We start from the raw sequence: 12810 nt of genomic DNA, 5'->3' as shown, positions 1-12810 counted from the left end.
GGTATGGCAGTTTAATGGGGGATGCAGTAATGTGCATAAAAAGCAAAGTAATAGGCAGCCTTCCATTGTGAATTTGGTTATGAGAATGAATAGAAAAATAAAATAAAATTGTTAATTAACAATCTTCTTTATGTATGAAGTAGCCGAAATCTCATGAACACTTTTGCATGAAATCATAACACAAAACCTAAGTATCAAAAACTCTATTCTCATTGGCACCAAAAACGTTGACAGAGATTTACAAAACCAAGTGATCATACTCTACTCAGTTTTTTCTTACCCGATATGAGAAGAATAAGGGTGAAAATTTTTTGAGTGATCTTTTTTTTATTTACAATTCTGATAGAAGTTCTCCAACTAAATTTCCCAGAGTAGCAATGACATTAGTACATCAGTGAATCACCTTAAGAGAGGAAGTACTTCAAAGTAGACGAGGATCATTGATTATAAATAAAAAAATATTCTAAAACAAAGTTAGGAAAATTGTGCACAGACATTGTATGCATTTTTGTCAACATAATGTCATCTTTTCCTTACATTTCACTAATTATTAGAATAGCAAAGGGTTCATTTGCTGATTATAAGATTTTCTTTTAATTCAATAAAAAGCATAATTTTTAATAAATATTATTTCCAAAATATCTTTTATTCATTTAGTAACAATAATAAACTTTATACAACACAAGTTATAAAGCACCAAATTATATTTTAAAAAACAACATAAAAAATCTTTTACACTTTTTTTTTACAAATAAAATATTATTCATTAACATAGTTTTAAAATAGAGCTTTATATCAAAATATTCAACTACAAGTACAAAAATAGTCAAAAACAATTGTGCAACTCAACTCATTACATATTAATTAATCAAGAAATAAACATCACCTCAAACTTCAATAAAATAGGTATTAATAATACAAATAATAGTAAAATTATAAATATAGATAAATGGAAATGATATAAAGTTATTAGAAACTAAAATGCAGTCTTCATAATGTTATAAATAGTTGTATATATCTATTGAAATGTAATATAGGAATTAAATATACTTTACAATACACCTAAAATTAAAAAAAAATATATATTTATATATGTATAATTGGAATAATAATATATATATATATATATATTTCACACATTTCACAAATTATTAAAAAAAAATTACAACAATGCAAGTAATTATTATATCAAAAGTATCTTAATTTTATATCAAGTAATAAAACTATTACAACTTAATTCTTTTTTTCATGAAATAAAATAGTAATATACTGAATTAGATTATTTTAGATTATTCGTTTTATTAAATAAAACTTAAAAAATAATTAACTCCTAAATATAATTAAAATTTCTTACAACCATTAACTGCCCTAATGTAAAACACACAATACATCATATTTTACGATTTACGCTGCTAGTTGTTTTTTATCAGCTAAATAACATTTGCTCAAGACTGTTTTATATTATATAAATTGAACTGTTTGTAATAAAGCATTTATTTACTCTTGTTTGAATATATGAACCAAACAGCATCTTATACGGCATTTTAAAAACAGTTAAGAAATAAACTGATGAACTTTACTTGCAATTGTAATTTTAAAAATGATGTACACTTATAAAAATAGAAAACATAATATACTATTTTTAACGCAATACAATTTTAACATCTAATAAACTGGAAAAAATTAATGTCAATTAAAATAAAAATTATGCTGATCCTAAATAACTAATTAACATTCCTCTTATACACAACAGTTCATAATTTCAAATTACTGCACAACAACAAAGTTCAATAAGATAACACATTATTACTCTGTAAAAGAAACTGTTGAAAAGGGATTTTTAAAGGTTAATGAACATATTTAATAGAAAAAAGTTCTACTTTCCTTCCTGCAAATATTTCCATTCATCCAATAAAATTAAGATTGTATTGCATTATTAATATTTCTGAAGTGCTCTCATACATATGTGCATCCACAGAAATATACAGATATTCAAATTTTTTTAAATTATGGTTATTGTTTTTGTAGTTTAAAAATAAAAAATACCAATCACTACATAAGAAATAATGTTTTCCCTACTTTTTTCATGGAGCTTAAGTGTTATGGGCCTCATTTATTTTTTATTGGCAGTTAATGGGTTTATATTCTACTAACACATATTAATGGAAGAATGCTACTTAAAATAATTGCACAAAATATTTTAAAACTATAAAAAATAATAGTCATGAATAAAAATATGACAGTTAACCGTTATATAGATGACAGTGAACAAATGAGAATAAACTTTCATTACATTACACAAATATTACTATTTTATTCTTTAAAAATTAAAATAATGTTAAAACATTAAAACTGAATTCAAAATTAATTTGAGTTTGAAATTATTTCAACCTTAAGTCCATTTTTTTTAAGTTCTTCTAACAGTGAAGTTTTAGCAAATGCTGCACCAGGAGGATAAACTCCACCACTAAAAAAAAAAAAACACAAATAAATTAAAAATATCATTTTTAATTAATTATAATAAACCAAATGCTTCTGTTCTTTAAACAATTATATACTGATAACTTGTTTTTAGAAAACAAATATCAGGCTTTATTTTTTCTGGAATTTACAACTTCCAGACTGTAACAGTTTTAGCCAACCCAACAAAAAGCTTTACAGCTTTATCATCATTTCTCACTTGTAATGGGATGTTTCACACAATGGAGGAAAATTAGAGCAACAATTATTTTTTGGACAGAATTCTCTATTTCTAAGAAAGAAATGTGAACAATGAAACAACAAATCCATAAATTTCTGCTTAGGTAAATAATTTAATTTTGAGAAATTGTCAGCACGATGTTTGATGTACAACATTCAGCCAAGCAAAGGTAACCACTACTGCACAGATAATAATTACAATGTTTTAGCTACTTGTACTTCATGTTTATTGTTATTTAAAATGAAATGGTAAGTAAAAGAGTAATCTAGTCAGTAAATCAATATTAATTTTCAACAGGAGTGCTCGATATGCAATATAATGTTTATTTACAATGTAGCAAATCAACCATCTGATGGGCATCAAAATTGGCAGGAACATACACATAATGGTGTGATTATTGCAAGACTAGAATTTGTAATCTAAACAATTATGATTATAAAGAGTGTAGATACTTGAAAAACAAAACATTCTATCAAATTTTACAATACAACTTAGCAACCTTAAATTGAAATTCAGCTTCAAATAAAATTAATAACTAATATTAATGAAATTAATAATGAAAAAGGATGTAATTAAGATGTTCTAAATTCATTTATTTGAACATAATCAAAAATCTTTAACATTTTTACTAAACCAATTTTTCACAAACTCCAGTTTGATAAATAAACATAGCGACTCTGTTTAATTATTGAAATATTAAGAATAATCCTAAATTTAAATATTCAGGTAATACAGAATTTTATCAGTTCAAACAATCTTCAATACATGTATAACAAGTAGTCATACTACTTGTATGACAGTAGTCATACAACGTATAAAAGAGGTTTAAATAAATAGAAAAGGAAAATTACATTCATAGGTCAATATGTTTTACATACAAGTACAGAACAAAAAATTTGATTTAGTGTGATTTGGCGTTTCACTGATAAAGCATTTACTATTTCTCCTGAATAATTAAACTACACTAAGAGACGATCAATGTCACAGAGTTAGATAAATTTTATAAGAAATAAAATTACACTAATATTTCAATCAAAACTTTTTTTATTTAATAATCATGGATTTTTTTACTCAACAAAATATTAAACTAGTCATTCATTCAACAAACTTCTTTTTTACAATGTGTTGGCATATTCTTAAGGAAAAAGTTGTCACAACTTCCTACTGATATTCCAACATCTGATCTATTTCCTAAAAAATTTTCTTCTTACTACTTCAGTCATATATTTACTAGAATTATCAACACTAGCAGGAAATGTTTGATAAAACATGAACTTCTAAATCTTTTATTGTTGTTTAATCAAATGCTTTTTTTCAAATAAAATTAATGACCTTGATAACAATTTAAACTTTTAAAATAAGACTTGTAACACATAGAATTTGAAATTTATTAGCTGGTAATTTGAATGAAATCAATTTCAAGTGAACAATACTAAACAGCTGCTGGTTCTGCAGGAAAAGAAATAAGAATGCAATGTTCACCATATTATAACATCAACTTGGCTACTTATCAATCGAGTAATATTTTTCCTATTTGAATTATCCAAACAGAAGTAACCAATCCAAGAACTGGAAAGAAAATAACTTTCATTCATTAGCTACCATCAAGGCAGTATTATATAAACATGTAACAGCAGTATTACTGCTTGTAACAAAAGGTTTAATATGGCAAAACGTTTAATTTACACATGTTTAGCAAATTGTACTGGGTAAAATACTTTACACATAAAGACAATGCCATGACAAGGAACAAAAAGCACATCAATTGAAATACATCACCTTTTTATATTATCTTAATGAAAACAAAAACAAAAAAAAAAAATAAAAAAAAAATATATATATATATATATATATACAGCAGCAAACAGTATTTTTAACAGAAAATTTTATTTTTAAAAAAAGAAAATTTAGTTTAATAGTCAAACTTACTCAAATTTAATAGTTTATGTGTCCTTTGTTTTATCTCGTTAATTCTCTTTGGCATTGATTACACTAAGGTAGAACAATAATTTATGATTTCTTCATCTCTAAACCAAACCTGTATCACTGAACTAATGTCAGTCTTTATGCTACAATTCACTTTCCCAAGTCTTCTTTTTACTATGGTCCATAACGTTTCAATGGGATTCAGATCAAGGGCCACGAGAGCACTTGAATTTTTTTTAAAGAACTTTTGCTCTCCATGTGTGACATGGTGCAAGGTCTTGTTGGAAAATGAATTCTGGGTTCTTCTGCACAAGTGGAACTATTTTTCTTTGGCATGTGTTAATGTATTGGTCTGAATTTATAATTCCATCCACAGGCATAAGTGTTCCTGGCCCTTCATGTGTAAACATCCCCAAAACATATTTTTGGCTGTATTTGGGAGCTTTTTGCAGGTGTGCTGGCATAGTAGTCTTCTCATCTACTGATTTACGAATTTAGGCTACTCTCCCCCCTTGGACAAAGAAATGAGTCTTGTCTGAAAAAATAACCTTTTCTACATCTCAATAGTCCATTCTTTATGTTCCTTTGACCACTGAAGTCTTTCTGTCTTCATAACCTGTGTCAGTAACTGCTTCTTTTTAGGTTTCCAAGCAATCCTTCCCACTGCCAAAAATCTTCTATGAAATGTCATATCAGAAACAATAGTTCCACTGGCTCTGAAGTTCCTATTAAGGTCAATAGCTGACAATCGTGGATTAATTTTGCTTTTTCTTATTATTAATTGATCCTGTGTAGGTGTGGTTTTCTTTTTGCGTCCATATTTTCCTTTTTTCTTCAGAAAGACTGTTTCCTTAAACTATTTCACAATTTCATTTACAGTACCTAACTCCACACTACACTCACTGGCAATCTGTCTTTTGTGGGGTTATATCCATTGTATTAACTAGAAATGAATAAAAAAACTCATAACAGAAACTAACAAGGTCACAAAAAAACTAATTGACAATGAATTATAAAAGCACAAAAACCACTAATTCTGCTTGTATATGAACTAACAACATAACCTGAAACACCAAACAGCAAGCAGTCTGCCGTAGAATGAAAATTCCCTACAAAAGAGCAAAAATCCCCTTTGTTTGGATTAATTTGTTAATATATATATATATATATATACTACTGCACAGTCAGCTGTTGGTTTGAGTCGAATGTATTACTTGTAATATTAATAAAAATTAATTAAGATACGATATTAAAACTCAATTGATTTGATACGTAAGAAAGAGATTTATTTTCTGTCTGTATACATAATGATTTGATAATGCACAAAGAGCTAAAATTGAATATTTAACACAATGAAAACAAAACATGAATGATTTTTCTTATTCTCAACACACATTTGAGTCCAATGAATTCCCATGACACAACGTCCTCACCAACAATTCTTAAACATGAATAAAGGAAAACTCTCCACCAAGTACTCACAACACAGACGACATCATACAATATCCATTCCACAATAGATAAAATATGTTACTTCTTACTTTACTTAAGATAAATGTAAAATAAAACTATTCTAGTAGAAGTTTATTTAAATGACAGTTGTATGAAAATAATTTAATCCCAAGAAATGTTTTAGCATCAAAAACAGCGAAGAGTATGCTGAAAGGTACAGATTTCACCTGATCCTGAATTGGATCCCCAGTAGGGTTTAATACTTTTTATCACTTCAATATTAAAAAAAAAAAAAAACTGAAGAACTCAAATAACATTAATAACTTTAACATTAACTCAACTAACATAAATAACATTGAACCTGTTAAAACCAAGTCCGAATAGACTGAAGATATTGTACTGTAAAATATCGCACTGCATAATAATTTGTTCAAAAAATGTAACTGGAACACAATCTGCAGAAATCAATAAACAATTTTTTTATCCTGCAGAGAATGTAATTTTTTTACACAATACACAAATTTAATGTCACAAAAGTTATTCTTTAAAAGAAGATTAAATATATAATTATTATAACAAAAAATTATTTTAAATATTATATTTCATACATACTTTCCAGGCATATTAGAAGATTCTTTTAGAACAGTGAAGGCAGAAAGAATCAGAGCAGTAACAGTAAAGCCATACCCAGGGTCATATCCACTAGCCTGAAATCCAATACTTTTTACACTTAAAAATAATATACATAAATATTTTATAATAATAATTATAAAAATACAGTATTAGTGAAAATATGAAATCTTAATCATAACAATGGAAGAATAAGATTTTTAATTACATAGAATTTTTAATTCTGTCAGGAAAGTAAATAAAGTTTAGATAATTATAGCAAGCAAATTAACAATTTCTGTTGGTAAAAGATACCAACTAATTATACTACTATAAACAATTATTTATCTGACTGGCTACATTTCGGCCAGATTTTATGATAGTTTTTTTTTTTTTAAGTAGGTTTAAAACAAATAAGTAAATCATTTATGATTGTACACTTGTACGGTGCCTGGACAGGTACTTGTACCGGTGTGCCTGGACAGTTATGGCTTATCTTTAACCCACTGGGTTGGTCTAGTGGTGAACGCGTCATTCACAAATCAGCTGATTTCGAAGTCAAGAGTTCCAATATTCCAATTCTACTGAAGGCAGTTACTTTTATACAGATTTGAATACTAAATCGTGGATAGTAGTGTTCCCTGGTGGTTGGGTTTCAATTAATCACACATCTCAGAAATGACCTGGCACTGTACAAGTCTACATTTCATTTACACTTATACATATCATTCTCATTCATAATATAATCATAAGATATTGTGTTGATTTATATTCCTTTGTTTATTTTTTTACTCCAATTTCACACTTTTCACATACTGGGGAAAACAAATTCTAAAGTACAAGATGTTTTGTTATCTTCGGGATTTCTGCCTGATTGGTGTTCTAAAAATGCTTTACTTGATTTTGGTTGAATCTCAATTAATATATAGAATTGAGTGATGGGGTGGTGCGTATTTTAATAAAATCTGGCCCATAGTGATAGGCCAGAAACATCTTGCATGTATAATATGCAGAATACCTGCTAGGACACATTCATTCCATTTTTTTTGTATCTTAAACTTGCTCCCTTTGAAACATTTATACTTTAGATTAATAGACCGAGATATGCGAAGCAGCAGTAATTTTGTACTTTCTAGACCTCAGAAGGAGTGTTTTCAAAGATTTTTTACTTAATCAAAGGTTTATAATTGTTTGCCAGGTTGTGTGAAAGGTTGTCTAGGTTTAAATTCATTCAGAATTTCTCTCTTGAGTGCTGTCTCATTCAGTATGAAAACATTGAGTTCTTTTTTTTGATTTTACTGTGACTAAAATGTACAAGTTTTCCTAGGGAAGCAGAAAGCTTCCCTGAAAGGTGACTTTCATGAATCACCTTTTGACCTCAAATGACAAACTGAAGATTTTCCCTCTCTCTAATATTTCTATAATTTATAGTAATTGTTAATTTCTATATGGCCATTTCTGTCCTCATTTATATATTTTTAATAATCTTTAATATTTTAATCATAAATTGATGGTAACTCCTAGAACAGGACTCTTGTTCTCAAGGAGTACCTATTTTCCAAACTATTATTTAATCACAAAAATTATTATTTCATCATAAATTATTGCATCACAGTTTTAAATTAGAAAACTATAGTTACTCTTGTCAGCCTGTTGTAGGTCAACACAAGTATTTATATAATTCCTGTCTAATTTGTAACTCTGTTGTATATTGCAAATGATATTGTATTGTTTGTCTTAAAAGTGTATTCTCAGTTTAGAAAACAAATTATTTATTTATTTTAACTCACAAATTCCAAAATCAGAAAATAAGTTTAATTTATATTGACTAATATAACAAAATTTCACTTAAACTGTAATAATTTGTGCTACATACTATAAAAATCAAATCTCCCATTCTAATATATGACATTGTTAACGAAATAGATGGGGAACAAACACTTTAGGGCAGGTTGGTTTCACAAATGCTAGACCTACAAAAAAATTATACTGAAACGGCCAGTGTAATCTTTTCCAATCCTCTCATTTTCTCCTTTATGACTATTTATTTTTCTTTTCCCTCTTATTTTTCAAATTCAACAAGCAACCTTGCTCACTTTGACAAATATTTTTAACTTCTTTATCACACAGAAAAAAATATAAATCACAATGTGTTAAACTACATCTGATCACTTTTATTTCATTATTTTTTTGAAAAATTGATTTTTTTTACATAATCAAGCATAAATTTGTCATCTAAACTCTTCTTGGTTGGGAGGTGAGGTTTTATGACACCTTCTCATAATCTTAATTAGTTTATAAAAAACAAATTAAAATGAAGACAGTAACAAACACTATTCAAAGACTGATATTTGATTATCTTCATTGTACAATTCCTAACAACAGACAACCAATGTTAACGTATTACATAAATTTTATAAGAAATCAGATTACACTAATTTTTCAATCAAAATTTTTTAAATTAATTATCATGGATTTTATTTACACAAAAAAAAAAGTTAAATTAGTCACTTCGGCAAATTTTTTTTACAACAGTCTGTGGACAAATGCATTTTCAGATTATGTAGAATATTGTCAACTTCCCACTGATATTTCAACATCTGAACTATTTCCTAAATAAATTTATTTCTACTACTTCAGTCATACACTCACCACAATTATTATCAATGAAATGTTATTGGGCTAAAAACAAATGCTTTTTTGGGGGAAAAGTATATGAGGTAAAACTTTTTTTAGAATAACACTTTACAATGGTAAGAAAAGAAAGAAAAGTTTGATACACAAACATTAAGTAAAATTTTTTAATTGGTATGATAAAATTTTTTAAATTATTATTTTTTTAAGACTAGCTCTGAGAGATACCAAATTGCCTACTAGTAAAAACTAAAAAACTTAAAAGTATGCAATACTATGAGCATTGTAAATTGCAAGAAATTTAGTATTCTTTAAATTTTAAATAGCTTTAAGTTTTTATTATTTAAACTACAAAGGATTTTAGTTTATACAGTAATATCAGAATTTAGGAACACTTATTTTCATGGTCTACAAGTAGAATTTTTCTAACGTAATTTGGTTTAAACTTTTCCACAACAATTTCAAAATCTAGTACATTATGTACTTGCCAAAAAATCATTCTACAAAGACAAATTAACAAAAATTCAGACCAGCTTACAACTCTACTTAATAAATCAAAATAACAGCAGCTCAGAGTTGTTTATATTATGTCCACACAACTTAGTCAATATCAGATTTGTAATTTTCCAAAAGTTCCTGTTCACAGACTGAAGCTGAATTAATTACAAACTTAAAACACTGAAATAAATAACCTTTATAGATACCCTTTAAATTTTAAATACTTTATTCCATAGCAAGAATACAGCTACAAAACTAATTTTTGTTTGTCAAAAGAGCAACATACGAGGTGTGATCAAAAAATACGGTGAATAATTTTTTATTAAAAAAAGTAATAAGGTTACATAGAATTCGATTTAATATCCTTCAAAGTACTGTCCTTGGCTAGCAATGCACTTATCCCAATGTTGACTCCATGACTGGAGGGCATTTCTGGAAGGCGTCTTTCGGAAGGGCTTTCAGCTGCTCGGTCGTGGCCCTACAATGTCAGCAATGGTGTCAAAACGTTTTTTTTAAGCACAGTTTTAATTTTTGGGAAGAGCCAAAAGTCGCATGGTGCTAAATCCGGTGAGTATGGCGGATGTGGACAGACAGGAGTTTTTTTTCGGCCAAAAACTCTCGAATGAGAACCGAGGTGTGAAACGGCACGTTGTCGTGGTGAAGAAGGAAGCCAGTCCATTTTTCTAGTCGCTTTTGCACTCACTCGTCTCATTTGCAATTCATTAGTTAAAATGCTTTGAACAGATCTGTACGAGATGTTAAGGTCTTCCGATAGCTTTCGAATAGTCATTCGCCTGTTTGAACGAACCATTGTTTCCACTTTTTGCACATTTTCAACTGTTTTTGAGGTTACTGGACGTCCCGCACGCTGCTCGTCTTCAACAGACTCATTTCCGTTTTTAAATCGGTCATACCACTTGTACACAGTCTTCAAAGTTACAACATTATCGCCGTACACAGATTCTAACATTTCGTAAGCTTCTTTGGGACTCTTTTGGAACTTAAAACAAAACTTAATGTTAATGCGTTGTTTAAAATCCATGTTGCGTGACAGACACGATAAACACAACCTCACTCTAGTGGCTCTGGCAACTGACTGGCAAGCTCGAACGTGTTACAACTTGTCCCTGCCTGTCTCAGTTGATCATGCTATTGGACAAATTACAGCATATGGATGTAGCGTTGGCAGTTGCCATTATAAAAATTCATTCACCGTATTTTCTGATCACACCTCATATATAGAAATTAAATTACATAAATCCATTCATGTTAGTACAGTTCATGACTGATTTCCAAAGCACATTTTAAAATCATTTACATTAACTGCAGTTGTTCAATACCATAAGCTACAAGTGCATTATATTATACTATGTTTATTTATTATACAATCATTAAGACTTTCTATTTTTGAATTTATATTATTTAAAACTGTATATAATAAATTAATAAAGTTATTGTGTCTTCGTTATCACTACTTAAAATAAACACGCTGCTCACATTACTTTCTATACTCTTTTATACAAACACACATACATTATATATATATTTATACACATACAAAGTAAAAAATTTATTTCCAAATTGCAAATTAATACTGTGGAGTATTAAAAATGGTATACGTTCAACTGTTGACTCATCAAAAATTGCAATAAAAATGCCAATAGTGAAAAAGCAGTATGAATTATAATATTCTGAGTTAGTGAAGTTTAATGCATCATAATTGGCAATTTTTTTAACATTATAATCAAAATAATTTTTTCTTTAGTAATAAATCATGAAATTAACATACATTTTATCATATAATGTTGATATACTTTTTTGGTGTATATTTACTGTTATAATTAAACCTTATCAAAATAGAGAACACTAGATGAACTCTGAACTTTGAAATGGGCATAAAACAAATAACTTTAAGTAACTAGAGTGAAATTTTATTTACAAACATCTACATCTGCAATATTTCATACTTTGAAAGTATGTTTTTAAAAAGCAACCTGTAACTATTCTTACCATTTTTATCCTTTACAAAGTATAATGGATAAAAGTAATGTGAATGAAAGAAATTAGGAACAGATTGAAATCATAAAATTAATATTGAACTTACAAAACCTAAACTAATTTTTTTATTCATACACCTGGGAAACTGAGGAATTTGATATCTATGTTATCCTTATTAAATCTATCAGGTAGAGACACAGTTGAATAGTTTACAAATCAGTTGAATATTTTTTCCAGCCAATTCTGAGAACAAGTGCTTCCCTTAGTGCTTATTACAAGGTCTGAGTCTGTTCTTTAGTGGCACTTCAGTGTCCAAATGAATAATCGATTTCTTAAAACTTATTATTTTATCACATGTGTAGCTGCTCTGGCAGCTTGTCATGTGATAAAACTGCATCATATATATGAGACCAACTTGTCTCATATATATGATGCAGTAAATAGTTTTAATCTGTTTTATGGCTCTGGGTGCTGGGAAGCTAAGGTGTAGATGGCAAGTACAATACAGAGCTGGACATCTCAGGTTAGTTTGTTCAGAAGTACACAGGGCACATGTATGGCTCAAGTCTCTTTGGGCTTGTATCGTCTCTTCAAAATAAAAACTGATACATAGAAAAATAAATTTCTTCTGTTTACTATTTAATAATTAACAAGCTTTTATAGCAAAAACTCACCTTAGTAATCATAACTTGTGAAGGAGGGTCAGAAGGATTTTCATCAGGATTTTCTTTTTTTTCAGCCCAACCTTGTCCGTAAAATGTCATATCAAAGACGGTATTTACTCTTTTTTCTTCAGAAGGACCTTCATGACTTACCAAGCCAAAAGAGAATAACCAGGGAAACTAAAAGAAAAAGGAATCATATAAAATTATATTTTTAAATAAAACTAATAACTGCAAAAAAGATAAACATTTTCAGGACTATTACATTCAGAATGATAAATCTAACAGATCAATAGTAACAATAAGTATTTTTGGGAGGGATTCTCTAAC

At 28.2% G+C, this 12810-nt stretch overlaps 1 protein-coding gene across 1 annotated transcript in view; it reads right to left on the bottom strand.

Moving 5' to 3' along the window:
- Window positions 1–614: 614 nt before the first annotated feature.
- Window positions 615–12810, bottom strand: part of LOC142319067 (saccharopine dehydrogenase-like oxidoreductase) — a 57059-nt gene continuing 44863 nt past the window's right edge. Inside the window, exons 8-10 of the mRNA XM_075355926.1 lie at window positions 12493–12660; window positions 6692–6786; window positions 615–2467 (exon numbers count right to left, since the gene is read on the bottom strand). Coding sequence (XP_075212041.1) covers window positions 2365–2467; window positions 6692–6786; window positions 12493–12660 — 366 coding nt within the window. The 3' untranslated portion in view covers window positions 615–2364. The remainder of the gene's footprint in view (window positions 2468–6691; window positions 6787–12492; window positions 12661–12810) is intronic.

Source organism: Lycorma delicatula, chromosome 2, assembly GCF_047948215.1.
Source record: "Lycorma delicatula isolate Av1 chromosome 2, ASM4794821v1, whole genome shotgun sequence".
Taxonomy (NCBI): domain Eukaryota; kingdom Metazoa; phylum Arthropoda; class Insecta; order Hemiptera; family Fulgoridae; genus Lycorma; species Lycorma delicatula.
Note: the sequence above shows the minus strand (reverse complement) of the source record. Positions and strands in the feature narration are given on the sequence as shown.